The sequence below is a fragment of the Chrysemys picta genome, chromosome 4 (assembly GCF_011386835.1).
Source record: "Chrysemys picta bellii isolate R12L10 chromosome 4, ASM1138683v2, whole genome shotgun sequence".
NCBI classification, from domain to species: Eukaryota; Metazoa; Chordata; order Testudines; family Emydidae; genus Chrysemys; species Chrysemys picta.
Genome location: NC_088794.1, coordinates 141,063,037 through 141,088,111, shown reverse-complemented (window position 1 = coordinate 141,088,111; position 25,075 = coordinate 141,063,037). Strand labels below are relative to the sequence as shown.

The 25,075-nt window shown below is 45.0% G+C and overlaps 1 protein-coding gene across 2 annotated transcripts in view; it reads right to left on the bottom strand.

Moving 5' to 3' along the window:
• Positions 1-1,409: 1,409 nt before the first annotated feature.
• Positions 1,410-25,075, bottom strand: part of KCNH5 (potassium voltage-gated channel subfamily H member 5) — a 223,105-nt gene continuing 199,439 nt past the window's right edge. For both annotated transcript variants that reach the window (XM_024105172.3, XM_005285878.5), the window contains exon 11: positions 1,410-2,662. In XM_024105172.3, the coding sequence (XP_023960940.1) occupies positions 1,718-2,662 (945 nt within the window). In that variant the 3' untranslated portion in view covers positions 1,410-1,717. The remainder of the gene's footprint in view (positions 2,663-25,075) is intronic.

The window sequence follows — 25,075 nt, the reverse complement described above, 5'->3', positions numbered from 1 at the left end:
AAGCAATCGCACACACTGCATGTGGGCTCTCAGTGTGTTGCTCACCAGCGGGCTCTGGTAAGGGGTCGTAGGAGCGAATGACCCCCATTCACTGTACAACTGGCTGTGCAGGGGCTGCAGTCCTGCACCTTCAGCCTGATCCAAAGTCCACCGAAGTCAAGGTTAAGACTCTCATTGAGTTCAATAGCATTTGTATCAGGCACCCAGTCTCCAGATGGGGTTGGATTTCATCTCCCCAGCTTTCCCACACTTCTTCCTCCCACAGCCCTATTCCCTGGGCTCGATGGGCATGAAGTGAATGTCACCCTTAGTGAATACACAGCCTGATCTACGCCCCCCCCACCCCACTGGCAAGTTTAGAGTTACAAACATCCTGTAAAGGGGGGGGGGGATTAATGCAACCATTTAATGTCAGGCTTTGGACACCACTTGCTACAACCTCCCAATGAGTTGAGCCTAGATTTCCCTCTCCCTCACTGAGACCTTTCATGTGATGTCTCAGCCAGGGAGCTGCCATCAACCCTGGAAAAAATGGAGTTTCTAACAAAGACATTGAGGTTGTGTCGACACTACAATTAGACACCCATGGCTGAGCCGGGCCAGGTGACTCTGGCACGTGGGGCTCAGGCTAAGGGGCTGTTTAATTGCAGTGTAGATGTCTGGGCTCTGACTGGAGCCTGGGCTTTAGGACCCTGTGAGGTGGGAGGTCTCAGAGCACGGACTGCAGCCCAAACCTAAAGCTCTACACTGCAATTAAACGGCCCCTTAGCCTGCACCCTGTGAGCCCGAGTCAGCTGGCATGGGCCAGCCTCAGGTGTCTAATTGCAGTGTACACATACCCTGACAGACTCAGACGCTGTAGCTAAGTGTTGCTACAAAAATCAACAGAAGTTTATTCTAACCGTTTGGTGTCAAGTATGTTGTTAAAAGGAGGCTTTCAGGTAACAGTTTCTGCCTTCCCACATGCAAAAAGAAATACAGGATGTGTGTGAGAGATGTTTTGTTTTGCTATTTTGTACATAATCATTCATTATTATTGTTTCTTATGTATAATGTTAAGAGGAGGAGGGCAGTTGAGATAAAATCCATTGCATGCAGAACACCCCCAGTGATAATTTCCAACATTTCAGACCATCGCCTACTGTCCCTTTAAATTCAGCTGACTCCTCCACTTCCTTTATGGGAAACATAAATCTACCACTAGATATACATTATAACACAATGGAACAATACCAGGAAGTGATTCTAATAGAAGACTGAGCATGTCTTCGGCCTCATGTTAATCTACCGTTTAAACTCAGCAGAGAGGACAGTGAGGAAAGAAACGCTCAGTTCACCCAGCCTGAGATCAAAACTGTCATGGCAATATTGGCAGGTTGGACCCTGATTCTTTAAATAGTAACATTGCCTTTGTTAAACAAAAGTAATCCTTTTATTACATAATAGAGATTATAAATAAATGTAAAGTGTGCATGCAGTCAACTGCATATTATACAAGCAATATCTATGTTAATAATTGTTTTCTTTGGCAGGCCAGAATCCAGCTGGACATGCAGTATTTACATATCAAAATCCTTGTTGTGTTCAAGTCATATTGGATGCAAGTGAAAATATATATGTATATATATTTACTGTACACACACACATATATATACGTATACAGGCATATATACACAATTGCATATATACTGTATACATATATACACATAGGTATATGTTAAAAGTGGATTTCATCTTTTTCTGATTCAGGTGATGCAGGCCTTGAAACACTAAAAATATCTTGACAAGGTATTTGGGGGGGCAACTGGGGTGATAAATGGGACTTGGGGGAAGAGGTCTGGGACACGTTCTTTTCAGACAATATTTTTAAAATCTCTGCCACCTGTTTCTCAAGGGCAGTCATCCTGCTGCTTAGCAACTGGATATCCTCTTTGAGTTCGTGTTTGACTTCCTGTAGTGTGGTTTGTAAGGCCTGCTCAGGAATGGGGTAAAAGGGGTGTTTTGCATCAGCTTGGATAGGGCTGTGTTCTAGGGGGCTGCGAGTCTCACCAGCTTTATCCAAACGAAGGTCACTTTTTGTTATTCCACTGTCACAAGAGTCTGTTTTCCTCAATGGATTTTTAGTTACACTGTTCTCGGAGTCATTGCACTTGGGGTCGTCGGACAATAGCCCCATTGACTCCGCCTTTGTGACATTATTCCAGTCTTCCTTTTTCTCCTCTGGGGCTCCCATATTGTTCTTAAGTCGAAGCCACCCTTTCCCATTCCCATTTTTCATCCTGATGGGACTGTTAACTTTGAGACATTTTTCAGGGTTGCCATTTGGCTTAAGCTCCATTGCGTCCCTGTTGTTCTGCTTGATTGTCTCACTGGTTTTCACGTAAGCCAGGGATGTTTGAATGGGTGTGATCTGAGACACAGTGACCACACTTGTGCCAGTGATGGAGGCCCCGTTCTGCATGGTACGGCTCTCCACTTGAAGCTGGTTCCTCTCTGGGTCGATGTGTGTTGTGCCTTGATTCCGCATCTCCTTCTGCTGCTTGAACTTCTGAAAGAGCTTTCTCACAGGGTGGTCCACAGGGATGCTCAGGGTCACTTCATTCTTCTGGCGCAGACGCTCCTCTTCTTCCTTCTTGACATCGCTGATTTTTCGGAAAATAATCTGTGAGGGATAAACCCAAAACACGGTGAGAAGACAATGATTTTGAACACCAAACTATGGCTAATGCTATTAGAAGATGTAGAAACAGCATGGTCCTGATCAGAAAAGTCCATGCCCTGAAGAGCGTCCAGTCTAATTTAAGACAAGTGGGTGTAACAAAATAAACAAACAAACCGATAAGGGAAGAAGCATAGGATAATGAGGGTAACAGAGACAGGAACATAGGGTCACACAGATTGCAATGTCCTCAGTTTGGATGTGTCAAGTAATTCAAAAGTGAGGGTTTTTCTTAAGACTAATGTAATGCAGTTTATTACAATATCATACCTCGTGCTTAATTTGTAATGATAGAGGTGCCCGGGCTCAAGCAATTTTTTTTACTTTCATAACGGAGGTGGCAAACCCAGAGGTGCCGGAGCTCAGCCATGAACATTATCAGACCACAAGCTTCTCTGGCAGAATGAGCCCAAGCTCAAGCTCAGGAATTGGTTTGGAACTAAACCATACAATGATCTGATGAACTGGTCTTTGTTTGGTGTCTTAGGAGAAAACAGGATTTCTGTAAACAGAGCTAAACAGAAGATGCATAAGAACTAGAATGTGGATAGACTGGTAGTGGGGAATCGCAGGAGAAAGTGGGAGGCAAATGAAGGTGGCCTAAGCTAAGAAAGAATACACGATGTCATCAGAGAGGTCAGAAGAATTGTTGTGAATCAGTAGCAAGAAAACAGGACACTCAAGGAACAGACCTAGTCAGAGAAAGAGTCAGAGACACAAAATGGGGCACATCTAAAGCAGATTTAGCCACAGAGTGGCAGAACGGGAGTGAAGGATGGGATGGAGGAAATTTATTGCATTTGCTTATGGAAGGTGATTGAAAGGCTTGTGCCCCCAAAGGCGCTGAACCGAACAAGCCAGGGTAATGTTACAAACCAGCCTGCTAAACAAAACACTCCACAGGGTGACATTGATCAGAGCCCAAAGCTTTTTGTTAAAATGCCTCAGTCCCATTTTGCTAGTTTGGGTTTCTTTCGTTTTTGGAATGAGTGATTGCAAGGCAGGACAGGAAAACTCCCTTGTCCCATAGTCTGTGATGTGAATGATTAGTGGGGCCCACGCTTCGATCAAATGGTTCCACACGTCCACTTTAAAACAGATTTTGGGTGCACAATTGATTCCACTTTTTTCACAAAGTAAAACTCAGTCTTTTATGGTTATGATTATTTGTATTGAGTATCATGGACCAGGACCCTAGTGTACTGGGTGCTGTACAAACACAGAACTAGAAGACAGTCCATGCTCCCAAAGAGCTTGCAATCTAAGCATAAGACGAGACAGATGGATACAGACCGACAGACGGGAATACAAGAAAACAGTGAGACAAGATGGCTTGATAGGGAGCCACCGCCAGCGGCCGTAATAATAAATCATAGTAATACGTGGCCGTAATTAAATATTTTAAAATATATACTTCCAAGATCTGCCTGTATATGCAAACACATATTTCTTTTCAAGCCTCACGTAAAATGAACCCATCTTAAGATGTAAGGCCAACTGCATTGGCTTGAATGGAGTTATAGTAGGGAGGAATTTAGCTCACTGAGATAATCTGAAAGCAACGTGGACATCAAAGCTCCCACGGCTTCCTCACAGAAACCTTTCAAATACAGTAAATATATTCTTGTGGGCCGCTAGAAGATGCAGCTGCTTATAATAATGTAGAAAATTAACATGTTTATTATAAGCCCGGTTTAAAAGGCATGGACTCATGGAAGACGCTTTCATTTGACCTAGATGCAATACATTCATATCTTCATTTAGAAGCTGTCCTTGATTAGCCCCTGCCCTCTTGCAGTAGTCACACCTCTATCATGCAAGCCACAGGGGAGAGAAATTACATTTAATAGAAGCTGCCTTTGATTAAAGAGGCAATTACTTACATTTAATTGAAGCCCCAGTCTCTAAATGAAGATACGGAGGGTTTGTTATTTTTTCCAAGGGAGATCTACTTAGGCAGAGCACATGCACATTTTTCTGACCACAGACACGGAACGTGGACAGCTGGTGTACCAAGGCCAGTGGCTGACTGGTAAGGTACTTAAATGGATGGCTCAGAAAGAGGTCAAAGGTTTCCTTCCCCATCCCTGCTAGACTGTAACAGTTATGCCACTACTTTGTGTATGGGCAGGTGCCAGGAGGACGCCTGTGGAGACGATGTCTTGTGCAGACACAGCCCCTCTCTGGGCTTGTAGGAGGGTTTTAGAATAAAAAGGGTTAAGGTTAGTTTAGCTTGGGTAAGAAAATATATCTGCTTATTCACTTGTGTACAAATGTAGGCAGCTAAGCAAGTGTAATAAGTCCTTGCCAAAAACACAGGTTCAAATTTTTTAAAAAATGTAACAGCTAGCAAGACAGGTCTGGAGAGGATGCTAAGCTTAAAATATGGCTGATAAAAAAAAAGAAGGGCTTCTAATTATCAAAACTGGTTTTAATAGAGAAAGGAAAGTTGTGTTGTGGTATAATAAACTTATAGTAACCTTAACTGGCCAGTCTTATTTTCAAATGTGGGGCTATGTGAGATGATAAAATACCAGGTGTAGCCATCCATACATTTAAAATAATCTAAAAAGAAGAGTACTAACAGCCATATCTTGTTTTAGCCAAGGCCAAGAAAAGCGGCAACTCTGAACCATCCAAAACCTGACTTTCACCTAAGATAATAATGATCAATATAACATCACTTGTTTATTATACTGTATAAGAGAGTCAGGCTTGCTAAAGATAGTTATTACATCCTACCTGATCATACTGGAGCCAGCCAGGATAAGGTGGGCTAGCCCTGCTGTGTGGTTTGTGCAAGGGCAAGATGAAATCACAACCCCATTTTTCCATCCTGCCCCTCTCTGATCCTTTTTAGCATCTTGCTCTGCAGTAGTGAGCAATCCCCAAGTTCGCAAGGACTCCTACTGCAGGAGCCCTGGCTCAGCTACACAAGGAAGGGCTCTCCCATCCCTGCCAAAGGAAAGAGTTTTTTGGGCTCACTCTACGTGCAGTGCATTACAGGGTGCCGCTTCTACTGGGTATTACTGCACAGGGACAACATGGAGTCATAGGAACGAACTGTTAGAACTTCCCCCACGCAGCCTGCAAAGGTCGATTAGTGACAGGAATGAATCAGAGGAAAGTGACGTCTCTCTCTTCATCACCCATTACTAACAGAACACAAACAATATTGACCATGGTCCTGTTTTTAACTGAGATTGATTTCTCTTCCTCCCCCCAGGACCAAACACTCACAATTCACCCAACAACAAACACACCCTGTTCTCATTCTACTCGGATTTTTTAATTCTCCTTTTCATCTCCCATCCTAAGTACAAAAGGGTCCTGGCCAGTGGTTAACTTTAAACACAGAACAGAATTCAACATGACCAACTACCTGCTGATTTAACAGAGTCCGTACCTTACCCTCCCCGAGTGGACCCTTCGAAGCTCCAGAAAATTAATGCTCTTCTCTACTTAATATACAGAAGGCATCTTGCAAGAATAGCTTATCCACATGGATATTAGATACAGGCAACACTAAGACACATAAGTTCGGGTTCTGTCTTTCTAGGTGACCTTCACCACAGTCTCTGAACCCCTGGTTACTACAATGTTTGGTGAGCCAAAGTCATTTGTGCTTCAGAGATGAGCTGTTTCAGCCTGGTAAGGTATGACATGTGACATATGAGTGACAAAGCAATTCACAGTCCACAGACCCACCTTCACCCAGTCCCTTTCAGGGATCTAGAACACACACCAGCATCAGCTGGGAACAAGGCTTCACTCATCAAGATTCTGGCCAGCTCTGGGGGAGAACACTCTCTATGATCAGTGTAAGTGAGACAGAACTAGGATACAGTAGCATACTCCTGACATATGCAATGTGTGTGTGTAGATGTCATGGACCCCCAGAGCAGAATAGCTTATCCCGGCTATGATTAGACTGTGTGCGAGCATGCAACATGCATTTAGTAAAGAATAACATTCCTGACTCGTGCAGACTGTGTGTTATATGTATCTAGAAGAGAAGAGCACGTTTCTGGCAAGCCTGGTGTTTGTGTGATGTGTGTCTAAAATACTGCAGCATGGTTCTGATGTATGCAGTGCATGTGAATGCAAGGAATATGCATCTAGAACCAAATAGCATGTTTCAGCTCTCTTTTGTTTGTACCTATTTATACCTTGGGAATGTAAGTTCTTTGAAGCAGGGACCGTTCAGCACAGTTCATCTCTCGGCCCAGACCATGTACATTTTGGGAACTATATATTGTTATTTCTAGGCAATGTGTTTAATAGGGATAGGCCTTGAATACAGAACTGCAGGTCATATCCTCAGCAGATGTAAACTGGCATAGCTACATAGACTTCAATGGAGTTATGATGGTTTATATCACCTGAGGACCTGGCTTAGCACATTTCTGACACACGCAGTGTAGGTGGGAGGAAAGACCGATATCATCACAGTTATCGCATGTGCAGGGTGCATAGTGTAGGTGTCAAGCTAATTTGCACCTTCTTGACGTAGTGATCCCCCCAAATATTTAGGCTCTTTCATTCTAGTCATAGCAAGATGAGCATTGGCATGAATTTTTTCTTATTTCTCCATTTCAGGGTGGCATTGTCTATCCAAGCTACGGTGGCTACTGTCTCTGGGATCACTGTTATCCTTCATTGCAAGGATGTGGTACATGACCGGTAATTAAAATTAATATAAATCAAAGCCTGTCTGCAATTTTGCAAAGGATATACAAGAATCACCTAAAGGGGTCACTACATTGTCGGTCAGGCAGCATGTCAAAGAAGGTGTATGCGTGTCCGTGTGATTGTGGTGGGGGGTATGTGAGAGTGAGAAAGAGAGAGAAAGAAAAGGTTATAGCTATGAAAAAATGTCCCGTGTTCTCCTCCCCCCACACTTGAAATCAGCTGTGAGGAAATGCTCCAGTAATGCCATCCTTTGAAAAACACTGGCTTTTAGAATGCTCGCGGACACTGTGTTAGACTGTTATTTTTTAAATAGAGATTGAGTTAAGCGAATCTCTCCCATCACCAATGCATTCTAGATTTTAAATTTGTTCAGTTAGACAAAAGAAAAAATGAAAGCAGTATCACTTTTCAAACAGATACTTGGCATGCTTACTGAAATTCCTACTTCCTAAAAAGACGAAGCTACCGAGAATACTGAAAAGAGATATGTTAAAAGCATATTTATAGAGTGTTCTTTACCCCAAAGGATCCTAAATTGCTTTACAAATATTAAACTGATATATGAACTATGCTACATAGAGAAATCACTTCACCCACTGCTGAAATGCAGCCAGCTCTGGGGTGAAATGTAGCATCTGTATAAACAGTTCACAACAGAATAACAATGTAAGCTAGGAAACTAAATATAGTATCGCTATGCGGAAGAGCAGGGAGAATTATAGGTAAGGAAAATAAAATTATCTAAGCTGCAATTTGGCCAGGACGCCAGATTTAATTCTTTGAGAAGTGCCACAAGATTTATAATGACTACACCCGATCAAGACTTTGAGTTTACATATAATTCAAAACAGCCCTGCCAACTGGGCATTCATTCAGTATTAACTCAGAGGAAAGAATGCAATCTACTAAATCATCCACAGTATTTCCTGCAACAAACAGGCATTATTTGAGGTCTCCCATTCAACTATCACACTGGTCCAACCCTGCTTATTGTGTGAAATCTGATGAGATCATGGCACAAAGTGATATGCCTGTAGGTCATAGCTTTTCATTATAAGAAAAGCTGCCGTATCAATAGGCCACAGTTAAAATCTTCTGTGGCTGCACACATACAGGCAAAGTCTTGTTTAACATCATTCCTCTTGCACTGAGCTATATGTTTTTCAACCTGTCACCCTTTAAAACATAATGGCCCCGAGGGAAAATTATGGATCTAGATTTTCACCAAGTATTTAACAGAGGTCCATGCCAGAGTTTAGTGCAGGGGTGGGCAAACCACAGCCTGGGGGCTGCATCCGGCCCTCCAGATGTTTTAATCTGGCCCTCAAACTCCTGCTGGAAAGCAGGGTCCAGGTGCTCCAGCTGGGGAGTGGAATCGGGGGCATCCCCTGCTCTGTGCGGCTCCCAGAAGCAGTAGCATGCCCCCCCTCTGGCTCCTATGCGTGGGGGCAGCCAAGGGGCTCTGCAAGTTGCCCCTGCCCCTGCAGCTCCCATTGGCTGGGAACCACGGCCAATGGGAGCTGCAGGGGCGGCGCCTTCAGACAGGGCAGCGTGCAGAGCCACCTGGCTGTGCCTCCATGTAGAAGCTGGAGGGGGGACATGCCACTGCTTCTGGGAGCTGCTTGAGGTATGCACCACTCGGAGCCTGCACTCCTGACCCCTTTTTGCACCCCAACCCCCTGCCAAGCCCTGATCCCTCTCCTGCCCTCCAAACCCCTCAGTCCCAGCCTGGAGCACTCTCCTGCACCCCCAACCCTCATCCCCAGCCCCACTCCAGAGCCTGCACCCCAACCCCCTGCCCCAGCCAGGAGCCCCTCCTGCACCCTGAACTCCTCATATCTGGCCCCACCCCAGAGCCCGCACCCTCAGCCGGAGCCCTTACCGACTCCCGCACCCCAACACCCAATTTCATGAGCATTCATGGCCTGCCATACAATTTCCATACCCAGATGTGGCCCTTGAGCCAAAAAGTTTGCCCACCCCCGGTTTAGTGGCTACAGTCCACTAAGAAAAGGGGCAACACAGCCAGGAAGTTGGTTACAAGGGGATAACTCAAGACCACAGTGATTAGAAATTCAATACACACAGGCAAAGAATTATTATGTATACTGGCACTGTAGCCCTTCTTAGAAGTCTCGACCAGGACTGGGGCTTATTGTGCCAAATGCTGAACGAACACAGAGTAACTGTGGGCTGTAATACCTGGATCTAATTTTGCTTGTTGGGGTTAGTGTGAGGTTGTTGGGTGGCGCTGGTGGCCTGAGATATAAGATAGTCCAATTTGATGAACTGATGCTCCCTTCTGGGTTTAGACTCTATGACCCTCAGTTGTCAAACCCACTATGGGGCGGGGCAGATTTTTCATCTTTGGTAAGTTCAACCCCGTTTTTCTACTTGCCGTGAGCCTTTGTAAAGTGACTAAACCCTAGCAAGATTCAAAGAAGCTCAATTCAAGAAGGAAGAATACTGACAGACCCATGGGAGACTTAGAAATTGAGAAATTACTTAGAAGTCCGGAAGTATCCAGTAACTGTACATAAGGAGCCATATTTTCTTAAAGCAAAGCACACACCTACGCTCACCTCTATGCAAGAAAAATCCTGCCATTGCACATGAAAAGGTGGATACATGTGCACACACACCTCTACTAAAACTTGGTCCTGAAATGTACCTGTTGGCAGAACCCCGAGTCTCATTGGAGGCAGTTGATAAGGCACTGGATGGGGAGTCAGGAGATCTGGGTCCTATTCCCAGCTTTGCCACTGAACTATCGCGTGACCTTGGGCAAACCATTTCACCCTCTCATTCCCATCCTATCTTTGCCCCTCTTGCTTATGTAGATGGCAAGTTCGTCAGGGTAGAAACTGTCTATCCCTCTGTAAATGAAGACAGTGCCTAGCACAATGGGGCTGCTAGATGTTCCTGTTATAGAAATATTAAAAAATCAGAATAATACATAGACCACGAGAGCTGAAATTTCCTTGGAAAATGGTGACATGCTTATTTTAAACACTTAAACCGGGAGAGCTAGTTCTTCTTCCCCCAACAGCTTCTAAGAGAGGTTACACACAGACATTTCCAAAGGCAAGCACTGGAAACAGAAGCAGACCCCAGAGGAACTTAGTTGGAAGAAACTAAATTAATCTCTATGTACAGCGCTTCTCCCGAGGTAAGGAAACATACTCCTTGTTCATAGCAAGTGCTAAACCTCTTAATGTGATGGGAATTCAGTGTCAGAATTCATTTCCTTTATGCAAGGGACTGTGACCATGTGCTCAGTGACACAAAGCTGTGTTGTGAGACGGGGCTGCTGCGTTCCTTCCCTTTGATGTATTTATTTTTGAAGGGTTATTTGGGGGTTGCATGGGGGGAGAGGTTGGCTATTGCGCTAGTGAAGGTTAAGTAAAGGTTAACTGACTGTCAGCCCTCAAAACTGAAGAGTTTTGTTTATCTACAAGGCAGGAACAGTACAGATAGCAGTAACCTGAGATTCTCCACGCTTATCTAAACCCTGATCTGTCTTCCATCCTCTCGTGTAATGAAAGGTAATTCAGTCTGAATGTTAATCCAACCCAATACTGGGCCAATTCCAAACAGAGACTCTACCAGCTGTGACCGACACTGAGCAATAGTTACATTTGATACAGAGCCATTCCCAGCAGGTAGAGTGCAGTGTAACCAAATCTAAAGACAAACCTTGAAGTCTGAGGCAAGAATGAAGGATGAGAAAACTAGTCCAAGCCTGGGACATGCATAGGCTCTCCCTTTTCCATCCATCCTCCAGACATTCTGCCCTACCTATGAACTGGTAGCCTTGTCCACCACTTTGCAATGTAACCCTTGTCCTTCCCCTTGTTTGAACATGCCTTGCAAATAGCTATTCCCTCCATCCTCGTAGGTTTGAGTACCACCACTATCAAAAGTATTTTCAAAGGCCAGTGAGTGGAAGGATGGATTACAATAAGCTTTTAAAAAGACATATATTTCATGCCAGGTGATAACTTCCTATTGCTAGGATGTCGTATTGTTGTTCTTATGGAATATAATACATGGTTGCACCTAGTCAAATGAAATGTGTGGAAATACACATGTGAGATATGGCACTCATTTTTCATGGTAACAAGTACAGTAGCAAAATAGATAGAAGGGACTACTGTGATCTAGTCTGGCTACCTGTATTACATAGGCCAGATGACTTCCTTGAATTGATTCCTGTTAGAACTAGAACATCTCTTTTAGGAAAACTTCCAATCTTGATTTAAAAATTGCCAGTGAGGGAGAATCTACCACAACCCCTTAATGGATTGTTGTGATGATTAATTACCCTCACTGTTAAGCATTTGCACCTGCTAAACCCAGAGTTATGAGTTCAATCCTTGCGGGGACCATTTGGGGCAAAAATCTATCTGGGAATTGGTCCTGCTTTGAGCAGGGGGTTGGACTAGATGACCTCCTGAGGTCCCTTCCAACCCTGATATTTTATGATTCTTCTTTCCAGTCTGAATTTGTCTTCCTTCAACTTCCAGCCATTGGATCTTGGCTGGATGGATGGATCAAGATTTTCAGAAGTACCTTCATTTTTGGGCGACCAGCCTGAGACACCTTAAGGGGATGGATATTTCAAAAGCATTGAGCACCCAGCTGTGAAGGCCACATGCCACCTAAAATGGAATTTGTCTTTTGAATCAGGCTCAGTGATCTTGTTCACAATACATTCCAGCACCTCCTTAACTCTAGTCTCCGGGAAATCTTGAATCAATGCCAGCTGCTCACACTTTTTACTTGTTCACTGTGACATTCGTGGGCTTCCCAATGAAGAGGGATCACACATGGCCATGAAATGGCTGGCTCAAGCTGGGCAACCACAATCACTGGTCACTTTGAAAATCCTGTTCTGAAAATAAACGGCAATGTTTCTCTAGCTACGGTTCTTATCGAGTCCCCATCACCATAGTAGCTGAGTGGCTCAGCCTAAAGTATTGATCCTCAAACACCTCTGTGAAGTATGGAAGTGCAATTATCCCCATTTTACAAATGGGGAACTGAGGCACAGAGAGACAAAGGGCTTGTCTACATGGGGATACTCACAACAGTTCATCCAAATTATCTTTTAACATGGATTAACTAAACTGCATGAAACCTCTGTGTGGACACTTATTCAGCATTAAAGTGGCCTTAATCTGATTTAGCTTGGTCTACACTACGGAGTTAGACCTAACTCTGTAAGTGTCTATATTACAATGTTGCTCCCACCAATGTAACTCACCCACTACACTGATTTAATAACTCCACCTCTGTGAGATTTAATAACTCCACCTCCGTAGCGCTTATGTCGATGTAGTTAGGTTGATACAGTGTCAGTGTAGACACTGCGTTGCTTACATCAATGGTTGCTGCCTTTCAGAAGCCATCCCACAATGCCCCACACTGACAACTAAATTGATGCAAGCGCTCCTGGTGAGAACATGCACCCGCTGACACAAGCAGTGTAGTGTGGACATCCAAAAGCAGTTTAATTACTGTGGTGGCTGTAAATTAACATAACTTAGGTTGATGCAGTTTGGTAGTATAGACTTTCCCTTAGTTTAACTCACTCTAGAAGTGAATTAAACTAAATTGAATTCAGGTCACTTTAATTCTGAATAAGAATATGCACACGGGGTAAATGAAGTCAACCAAGGGCTTGTCTACACTTGAAGTGCTGCAGTGGTGCAGATGCACCAAGGCAGTTGCGTTGCTGTTGCACTTAGTGAAGATGCTACCTACACGGACGGGAGGGCTTCTCCCCTTGGCACAGGTACTCCACTTCCCCAAGAGGTGGTAGCTACCAGAGCACGATCTACACTGGGAATTCGGTCGGTATCACCGTGTCACTCCAGGGTGTGGATTTTCCAACCCCCTGAGCAACGTAGTTACATCAACATAGGTTTGTAATGTGGACCATGGTTAATCCTCTTTAAATTCCCACCTTTAGTTAATTCAAATTAACTTTCTTGAGTGTCCCCGTGTAGACAAAGTGATCTGCCCCCACTAAGTCCAGATCTACACTACAGACCTAAATCAAATGAGTGGACCTCTGCAGCCATAAACATGAACACACAGCATGGCCTAAGGAGCTACGGTTAAGGGGTGGAGGGACGAGAACAGCTAGTTCCCAGATGCAGCCAGCAGAAGGACAACCAAACAATTTGTGACAACAGCAAAGCAGCACCAAAGAACGCTGCAGCGCATTAAGGGTCTGATCCAACTTCCATTAAAATCAATGAAAGTCTTCCCACGCGGGATGGATCAGGCACTGAATTGGCCAGTCATTTAGAATCCCGCACTGGCTGGGTTCCCCTGCCAGCAGAAGGCACAGGGCAGTCGCTCTGCTTGTCTTTGTGACTCAGCTTTTTACACACACAGGTAGGACTTGGCCTTTATGGGAAGAAATGAAGGAAAGCTAAAGCCGCAAGCACCAAAAGCAAACTTCTGTGCAGTATCACCGGCGCGCCTTTCCTAATGCAGCAACTGCACCCATATTTCACCCTCTGGCTTGAGGCTGCTTCACTCTATTCGCTCCCCTGTAAACTCCTGGGATGCATAATGGCTGGCTGGAAATGATGGCGTTATTGTTCTTCAGCCCGGTGTACTCTTCAGATATCTTTACTTTGATGTGAAACTCAGCCTTAAAAACAAATTATTCTAACCAGTATTTTAATTGCTCTCCAATAAATTCTGCTTAATCCTCCTGTACCCAGAGCAGTGGTTTGCCTTTAAAACACTGCTCCATTTGCATGGAGGGAAGAAATCCCTATATGTGACTGTGCAATGAAAATGATTGATTACTGTGCAATTAGTTAATCTCCAGAATAGGAATGCTTCACGAACAATCTTTCATGCTGGATTTAGGAGGAAAAGAAGATTTCTGTGGCTTAGTCTGCTGGTTGCTTGAAAGAAGCTGTAAATAATAGCATTTTTGGCACATTTTCATTGATCCTGACTTCACAGATATTATAGCATGCAAAGAAAAAAAGGCTTCCCGCCAGGGACATTTTAATATTGCTGCAGAGAAACCATATTCATATAGTTTTGTTGTAAACTATTACAAAATTGACTGGGGAGAGGTATGAAGATTTCCATCAAAAATAACAAAGCAAATGTCATTAGCAGGCAAAGGGGTTGAAAAAAAACCTTTCGAAGGTAATTTAAGAACACGTGCTGGAAAGCACGTCATAGAATCATAGAATATTAGGGTTGGAAGAGACCTCAGGAGGTCATCTAATCCAATCCCCTGCTCAAAGCAGTACCAACACCAACTAACTCATCCCAGCCAGGGCTTTGTCAAGCCAGGCCTTAAAAACCTCTAATGAGTTAATCTCATTTCTGCAGCAACACTCAAGACATATAATGTACTCTCTATGTACCTCCTTGTAACCTGTAAAAAAAAGGAAGGGTACTAACTGTGGGAGACCGACCATGAGAACTGCACAATAGCCACTCTACAGGCAATTTACTGGAGCCCAACCCCTCCCCTCACCGTGTTACTACTTGCTCTGTGCTGTAGTCATTAGATATCTTGGATCAAAATTTTAAGCCACTTTCCAATCCACATTCATGACCAATTTGCAGGGCACCCACTTGAGCTCAGGGAGAGGCGTCCCTGCACCCAGGTGGAGCAAAGGAGGCTGACTGATTTGCAAACAGGCAAGCGTATTCAAGAAAGGCTAGTTGGAAATTTGGCCCTGTCTGTCATATGCTTGATGGGGATCTGAATTTCTAGAACTATTTCAAAACCCCTCTAGCTTGAAGAACAGGTTGTGATCTCAATCCCACGCATCACATGCTTTGCTAAAGCATTTATCAACTGGGCAAGGTCGACCACTGGCTAGTAGGAAGGAGGAGCTATTTGCAATTTTCTCCTGTATATTCCACAGTGCCCAGACTGAGAGATTAAATTAAAATACAATTAAAGGTTTACCCTTTCGTGGGAATTCAGTTTAAGATTAAGGGCCCAATTCTATAGGCTTGTGTCGAATGCAGTGTTAGCTCGAGGTGCAAATTGAGTGCTGCCCCTAACCAAACTCCCAGGGGTACACAAAAATCTCTAGTTTGAGTTCAGTGATGCTTTAAACTCAAGCAAGCTGGCCCATCCGGGGGGAGGGGTTGTTGTTGAAGCTGGCATGCTGCTGATGCTGCAGCTGGTAATACCGTGGGGACACAGCTATTCTGTACAGCTTGAGTGCAGTTGCGCAGCGTCACTGCTCCCACTCAGGCTAGGTTCAATCAAGAGGAGTGGAGTATAGATTTGAGCTAACACAGCAGTGAAAACAAGTGCTCTATTGTGCTGAGTTACTTAGACTAAGGTTTCTCAACCTGAGGGTCTCGACCCAAAATTGGGTCACCAGAATGTGTCAAAGGGTCCTGTGCGAGGCCCAGGAGGGGAGGAGGTTGGGTCCTGCCCCCCCAGGATGTGGGAGTCCCTGAGGGGGGGGTGCAGAACCCACCCCATACTTGCACAGCAGTCACCCCACAGTGGCAGCTCCTGAAGCCATGGTCCCATGGAACTGGCTTGGGTCAGCTCCCCGCTCCAGGCATTGGAATCTGGTGTCTGAGGTCACAGCACCACTCAGGTTTGGCCCTGCTGCCCCTCCGTCATGATCACGGAGGAGCTGGGTAGGCCAAATTTGAGTGAGTGGAGCTGTGACGCAGTGCGCCAGGTCACGACACCACTCACACAAAATGGGTCTGGCTGGCTCCCCGTCGGTGGAGCTGAGCCAAATCTAAGTGGTGCTGCACCCCTGGAGGTCACAATGCCTAGAGTGGGGAACTGAGGCCTGCCAGGCCCACAGGACAGGAGCGGCAGGACCAACCGCTATGGTATGCACAGTGTACCTATTAAGTACTCACTACTTATTATGTTAATGTATATATTATACATGGGGGTAAGAAATATTTAATAAGTGGGTGTTTTTTGCACTAAGGCTATTTACTGGGCTGCAACAGGCTACCAAGGTTTCCAAATGGGTCCTGAGCCCAAAAAGGTTGAGAACCACTGACTTAGACCAGTGCAAACTGGATGTGAAATGCTACCAAATCAGAACAGCATCATTTTACACCCACATTGCACTGGTGTCAATGTCTGCACAAGGTGCAGGGTAAGAATGAATCGGGCCCTTATCTTGAGGGATGGACATTGGATCCTAAAAGTGGTATCAGAACAGGGTTAATTAGAGGTATGCTATGCTTTTAAATTTGGGAACCCCCCCCACACACACACACACACACTTTGGGTAATGTTAAGTTCCTTGAACTACTGCAAGCACATTTTGTGAGAATAGAAAAGTCTCACATCACATACATTTCGACATCCAACCAACCTCACTTTAAGTAACACCCTTTGCTATTTGTACCCTGTAAGGAAAACTCATTTGTTTTCATCGTTGCTCATTTCACTTTGCAGAGAAATGCAACTGCGGATGAGTGCAAAACATATTTTTAATCACTGGCCATTCTGTTCTATTTTGGTTTTTATGCCATACCCATCACCATGCTATCTGTGCCCAAGCAATGTGACTCACATCTGACAATGTGGATTTCTCCCCTTCTTCTCCCGGGGGGAAATAAGGCAGATTTTTTTTTTTAAATTTTAATGGTTGTATTTGATGCCTGCTGTACTCTGGGTTTCTAGTTCTGAAGGCACGTTGAAGAAGTGCTTCTTGCACCTCGGATAGACAATAAGATGGAAACTCAACATACAAACGGTCACTGTTATTTTAAACACTAATGTAGCAGCCGAGCACAGAATGGTGATGCCCTGTAAGAGGTACCCGCTCACACTTGAAATGCTTCAAACCTCACATCGGGCTAGATCTAGACATTAGGCTTGGCCCAGAGTAAGGGGCACCATGTGTCTGCACTGTCCCGAGAGAAGGTGCAGGGAGGTACTGAGCATAGGCGCCCACTTTCTAATGTGCTAGGGGGTGCTCCTCCCTGAGTTCACCCCCAGACCCTGCCCACACCCCTCCCCTTCCCCCAAGGCCCCACCCTCACCCTGCCTCTTCCTGCCACTGCCATGCTCCCGCCCTGCCTCTTCCACACCCTCCCCCCAGCAGTCCCTGCCCTCGCTCCTCCCCCCTCTGCCCCACCAGCTCTTGCGTGCCGTGGAACAGCTGATACACGGCAGGCGGGAGGTGCTGGGAGGGAGGGGGAGGAGCCAATTGGCAGGGCTGCTGGTGGGCTGGAGGCGCTGGGAAGTGGGGGAGGCGCTGATGGGGGGCTGCCAGTGGGTGCACCCACCATTATTTTTCCAGAGTCGGCTCCTATGGAACTGAGACTCAGAGAGGCACAATTCCTCCCCTGAGGCCATCTTGTTCTGTGTGGGACAGTTAGTCACTCCTTCTCTTTTCAGGATGCAACTTAGGGCTTATCTACATTGACTGAAATAGATATTCCAAAATAACTATTCCACTCTAGCTATTCCAGAACAACTCCCTGTGTGGACCCTCTTATCCTGGAATAGCTATAGTTCTTTGAATGCACATCTTGACCTATTCCGAAATAACATCCCTGTGTAGCAAGCCCTTACTGTGTGCCTGGCTGGTGGGAAGAGGGAGGGGCAGACCCAAAGCTCCTCCCACTCCCCACCCTTCTCTCTCCCTCCCTGCCCACTTGCTCACAATAGGGAGTATCAGCGGGTCAGCCTTTGCTCGCCCCTTATCCCCACATCCAGAGCTGGAGCTGCAATTGGGAGTAAAGGGCAGGGGGGCTTTACTCCCCTTTATTCCCTTGATTGGCCTAGTAAGAGCTATGGAAAATCTAGTCCACGGATTATTCATCCATTTAGTAGTCTTGCTGTCCTCCCTTCTTGAACCTATTTCCTGCTCTGTGGGGAGAATTCCACTGAATAACACTGAGTTCCTGTAAGAAACAGAGTCATGCTGCTCCTGTAGAACATGGTGGGATTCTGAACCTCCGGGGTGACATCCTGGCCGCACTGAAATCCATGGGAGTTTTGCCATTGACTTAAGTGGGGGCCGGGATTTCACCCTAGGACTGTGTAACCAAGAAGAAACACAGCACGTACGGCCCTTGCTCACAATTAAAAAGTGGACTGTATGGCTTTGAGAAGCAATTTTTGACTGAATTAACTGACACAACCTCTCAATAAGCTGAGCCGGAGCATGAGCAGACCCTGACGCACCTGAGAGATTGCCGTTCAATTATCAGCACCCCATCAGCATTACAGCCTTGGGAATCACAAGGCTTAATAATTAGCCTGGGGCTTTCTTTTCCCCCCCAGCACAGCAGCAGGAGGAGGCATTCATTGAACAGCATCAAAACAAACAAATCAGGCACGTACGGCACTAACAAACTGACACTTGCCACTGGATCAATACCCATTATTGGTACCGGTTGGATGAGGCTTAGCTGGTGGCTGCAACACACAGCAGCATTAATTGATTAGGATTTTGCTGCGGTTCAGAGGTGATCCAGGCCGGGACTTAGAAAATCGATCACGGAGGATAAAAAAGCCTTTCAAAGAAAGCGGTCTCCAGTTTGCTCAGTGCAGCATCCTTCATATCCACACCGTGACACAGTCCTCTCGCTGAGTACAAATTGGGAACTGTCGTTTTGAAACTGCAGATGACATGCCTTAGCTAAGCTTCCTGCGTGGCAGCCATCTGGCTGAAAAATGGCACCTCGGTGACAGCGCAAAGGGAGATGCCAAAGAATCTGCAAACTAAATTGATTTAACCATAAATTAAAACCTGATAATAATAATACCAGGCGCCAATCTAGCACTCTTCATTCCCTGGGTCACAAAGTACTTTACAAAGCTTTACATGTATCATTGCTCCTTTCTACAGAAAGTAAACCGAGGCACAGAGAGGTCACGTGACTTACCCAAGATCACTCAGCAGGTCAATGGCAGAGCTAGGATTAGAACCCAGGTCTCCAGATTGTCAAGATGGTGCCCTACCCATGTTCCCTTAAAAAAACCCTTATTGTGTAAAGGTTGGCTATAAGAGCTCTTTTATTCACTACAGTTTGGCTCAAGCTGGAAAATTGGGATCAGGATTTCAGACAGCCCAAAGCTGAGGGCCCCTCTCTGCATTTAATTGATAAAGCTGGGGAGCATTTTTAACATCTCTGACACTAGGTCCTCACACTGCCAAGCCAGACATCTCCCCACCCTTGCTGTCAGAGGGACCAACTATAATTCAAATTGTTATTTTTAAACACGTCTCACTTTTTATACATCGTGAGAAATGCTTCTCACCATGTGAATATTCAGAACATTACAGTACAGTTTCCTTGTAACTCAAAAAGGTTCATACAGTTTAAGGTCAGAAGGGAGCATTCTATCATCTTCTTGACCTTCTGCATAACACCAGCCATTAATTCTCACCCAGGTATCCCTATATAATAAGCCCAAAAAGACTTTAGTTAGACCAAAGCACTTCATTCCTACTGAGATTCAACTGTGTGAAACCAGGAGAGAACAGGATAGATTAAGGTGCCACCAATAACTGAGGCCCTGGCAATGGCAGAGAATTTTTTAGATGAGATCTGCCCAGGCAATCCCAGCAGGTGTCTCCTGTTCCAGGCTGCAGAGGAAGGCCAACCCACTCCAAGGTCCCTGCCAAACTGACCTGGGGGGAAATTTCTTCCTGACCCCAAATCTGGTGATCAGTTGGATCCAGCACATGTGAGCAAGACTAATCAGTCAGGGATCTTGAAAGAGGATTCTCTGTACTACCTCAGCAAACCAATTCAGAACTTGAGTTCAGGTATCAGCCAAACAAGCTTTCTACTCCGCATCCCCATCAGATTTTTCATTTAATAGCTGAGCAAAACATTTTTCCTCAGTGAAAATAGCTAATCTTGAAGGATATCACTAGCTCATTAAGCTTCTTACCCCAATCACAGTATATTTAATGTATATCTAATGTAATCTCTAATCTGCATGACCATATTATTAGGTGCCCGTAACTTTAACATCTACCTGCTGTTGTCTCCAAGACAAACACGATTGTTACTACCAAGAGCAAACTCACACACATGTGCACTGGACCAGATCCTCAACGAGTGTAAGGTGATGTAGCTCCACTGAAGTTTTTGAAGCTATGCTCATCTATACCAGTTGAGGTTCTCGTGCACTGTGTGCACTTTAAAGGCTGGCAAAAAGAAAATGAAAATGAACAAACCCACATAAATGGAAAGAAAACTCAAATTTAAAGCATTTTAATTAGCTGAACAGCTTGATTTCACCAGTGTACAGGGCCTAATACTCATCCCAGAGAACATGTTTCCATTGCTCATGTTAGTTAAGCAGTTTATCATTTCAGCCTCCGATGTATTTTGTGCCACATTTCTGTGTCTGGAGTGGGACTGGAATTTTTAATGTGTGCAGCAGTTGTGGTTCTGCTACTGGGGCACTGCCCTACTCTCTGAAAGGATAAACGTGATCAATTTAAAATTATTTCTCTTCTTCCCTATTGTATATGTCATTCATAGCCATCAGCTAGAGTGAAATTCACGCTCCCCACTCGTCCCACACACAGTAAACAGGCTTTCAGCAGGTGGACAACATGGGGATGACTGTCATGGACTCCTCCTCCCAAGTCAAAGGGAGGGAATGGAGGTAGATGGGTCCCCACTACACCACTACATTCCGTTCTGTTCACAGGGCTATTAGCCACACCCCACCATTCCCTGACTGCCCATGACCACCTCAATATTATATGTGAAGCAGAAACCAGCAAGGAGCTCAGCTCTGTGGTGCACAGGGGACTGCAAAGTCTCTGTCGGCTGCTTTGCGTTTTTGTGCTTTCAGCAAGAGGGGCAGGAGGATTTCACCCTTAGTTTCTATTTGGAAGCAACACATGCAAAAGGATCTCAGTAAATGCACTGATTTCTAAAGGGGAGAGATTCCGTTTTCAAACACGCATTAGAGCAGAAAAATCTAAAGTTGTCAAAAATGAGCTACTCTCTTACTTCAGATAGGGTGGAAATGGACATTCATTTGAATCTCTAAAATGCTTTTCCTTAAATGTTATAGTGGCAGGCTATCCATCTACTGATAGCCTGGATATTAACTCATCTATAGGGAATGCTGGCTTTATACAGAAGCTGCTAAAAGTGATGTTGTTTATTCACTTTTTATATTTATTCACTTTTTCCTTTCCAAGGTTTCCATAATGCTTTTACTGCAGTCATTTGGGTAAAAACTATGCATTTCTGGCTGCATGCACATTAGAACATAACCACTTTTGTTTGGAAATGAACAGTCATAAATAAATAACTTATTTTAAAGTGCAAAACTTCAGAATCACAGGTTCATTTGTTTGAAACGTGACCCAGGCCAGTCTCTTTGTATCAAATCTGCTTTTGCTATGAGCTGATGCACCAAAACACAGTGTATTTTTCTAACAAGGTGGTTTCAGATCTATAAAAATGGAGCAGTCGTGTCTGCTTTGCTGTGTCATTGTCAACCTTTGACCAGATGAAGGTCAAATAATTAGTTATGGGAGGAAGCTGCTGGAGGGAACTGCCTGAGGGAACTGGCAGCTTGTTAGGAAGGGACGCCACTCTTAGAAACAGATTTGAGCCACCTTCCACATTAATATGGTGGAGCCTTCTGTGGAGAGTACAGCTTCCAGCACGCAATGGTCTTTCTTGATGTGAACAGACAACTGCCGATGACTGCCCAGATCAAGATGAAACATTCTATGATAGGACATCCCTATAGAATAAAGTCAAGGCCTCACTCTTATGGATGGGCCACACTTTAGTCATGTGTGCTGTGTGCGGGGATGCCAAGCACAGTGTTTTACTTTATAAATTCAAGGGAATAAAGTGCTGTGGAAATGTCAGTAATTGCCCCTGGCACAATGACCTCACTGGAAAGGCAGTTTGTACGTAAGCCATAAACATAAAATTTAATTTAATCTAATGGAAACCTTTTAGTGGAGCAAGACGTCTATTTTACTGATTTTTTTGTAGGAATACTTTATATCTCAATCAGCGTCAATTAGTGGGGAGCCTTTTCCCTTAGGGATGGGGAGGGGAAGGAACATGAGCACCGCAGCTGCCACCTTTCTTTTAGACAGAGTGGCCGATAGCCAGGAGAGACTCCATAGAGCCAAGAGGGAAAGTCATTGATCAATGAGAATGCTGTCTGCGACAAAGGGAAGAAAACGCAATGGAGGTGGGCAGTTTAATCACCAGGTGTGCCCCACCCCTGGTGGGGGATGTTCCCTTGAAAAGTTTGCAGCATGGTTTGCAGCATGAGGGGAAGAAAGCAGCGCTGAAAGATATTAGTGAGATGGCAGCCATGCTGAGCCGATGTGCTGCGCTAGTGTAAAGCCTGCTGTCTGCCGAAGCGCCAAAAATCCTGGGTGTGGTGAGGGCACCCAAAGGTATGGCTGGACCCAATTGGTCTGTGTTTTGTTATTCGGTGTACACCTGCATTGGGCCTGCATCTTGAGAAGCTAGCTCCAAGGAACCCCGTAAACCGGTGACTGTGCAAGGAAGCCCCTTCTTAGGGTTGATCTTGGTAGGGGTATCCCCAAGGAGCTCACACATTTGACACAGCCTGGAAGGCTAACTGGGAGGATGGGGTGGTGAAGTGTCATATCCCTCCCAGTTATCTCCGCACTTGTTAAGTTAATCCTGTGCTTTTTGTGTTATGTGCCAATAGGCTGAGCCTTTCTGGCAGGTCTTCACTACAGGGGGGGGTCGATTTAAGATACGCAAATTCAGCTACGCGAATAGCGTAGCTGAATTCGACGTATCGCAGCCGACTTACCCCGCTGTAAGGACGGTGGCAAAATCGACCTCTGCGGCTCCCCGTCGACGGCGCTTACTCCCACCTCTGCTGGTGGAGTAAGAGCGTCGATTCGGGGATCGATTGTCGCGTCCCAACGAGACGCGATAAATCGATCCCCGAGAGGTCGATTTCTACCCGCCGATTCAGGCGGGTAGTGTAGACCTAGCCTAGGAGAGGATATTTGGGATCTGGCTATACAGTAGAGCAAAGGGAGCTCTAATTGTGAGTCTCTTGTGTGCTAGCAATTAGCTAATTAGAAATTGGGTAGTGGGAGGGAAAGGGATCCTACAAGCTCCCCTCTGGTTCTGGATGATTTTCCCATTTTCCACTCTTCCTTCCACCTGCATCATGCTGACCTTCTCTTTGAGGAGCTGTGGATGTGAATCCCCGCAAAGCTCAAATGGAGTTGCTGTGTGTTCCTATCAACGTGTTTACCAAGGAACACAGGATGCTCCTCAGGGTCTGAGCCTGCTGCCTCTGTTTATCTCATTGCTCCAGACTAGAGCAAATCCGTTTATAATCCTCCGGTTTGTACACCTTGGGAACCCTGGCTGTAAGTGTGATCAAAAATGGCTTCCTCGTGTACACTGAAGGTGGGCCGGTTGATTAGTATGCTGTATGTGTCTGGTGCTTGTGTGGAAGGCCGGCACTGCCAGGGGGATGGACTTACAGATCTTTCCCATCTCTGAAATCGATAATTCTGTACTTCCACGTTCATCGCTATGTTTTGCCCTGGTTACACTCTATTAGTGCCCTTTACGCTGTTCTCTCTGCACGCACAATTAACAAAACAACAGCTGGCACAGAAAATGAGCACTACTGCTGCTGAGTAGCAGCAGATGGAACAATCACAGAACTCTACCTCTGGCTCAATTACCTTAGTTGTCATTCAGACTCTGCATTAGTTTCAACGTGCTCTTATTGACCTCTAAGGCCCTTCAGGATTGAGGTTAAAACACACATGCTCTCCCTCTCTCCCTCTCCCAATTCTGATCATCCATTATACATCAAAGTCCAGAAGAGGTCATCCAATGCACACCAAGTTAACTTCCCATATTTAGCGGCCAATTCTCCAGCCATTAACCACGGCTGTGGAACTCCTTGTCCAGAGATGTCCAGGATGCTGGCACTCTGGTCCTCCTTAAATCAAAACTGAAGATTTAACTGAATTAGTTTGGCTGATGAGAACATTCATAAATTGCTTTACATCTTTTGTAGAACTCCTTCAGATTACTTGGCACAAAAAGGCACTCCACAAATGGAAGACGGGGATGCTGTGGTCCACTGCTTCAAGTGTTATGATACAAATAATTAGCAGAACTGTAACTGGAGAGTCTGGATAATCTGTTCTGTTGTTACAATTAAAATAAATTCAGCTGTTTGTCTGAGGATTCAATTTAGAAAATCAGCATGGATGATATTCAGAAAAGAACTGTGATAGGAACAGAGCTAAATATGAAGCACTAATCAAGAACGTATTCTGCATCTAGAAGATCAACTGCAGAGCTGGCATAATAATGTAACTTTAATCTCATTTTGACCTCTTATTAGGAGTCCCTAAAGTTCAAAGGTGCTCTGACAATTTGATTAATGAAACCGTTGAGGACATCAGAGACTCTTGTATGGATCATTTTTACTGTACTATGATTTTTCCTCACAAATAACTTGTTCCTGAAAGTTATATTCCTTCAGAGATTTCCACCACAACTTTAACCACCACCACCCATCTCTAGAGCACTCCCGCACCAGCATCAACTTCCTGGCTACCACAATCAGCTTCAACAATGGAACCCTACGAACGACTATACACAAAAACCCCACGGATCACCACACTTACCTCCACAAATCCA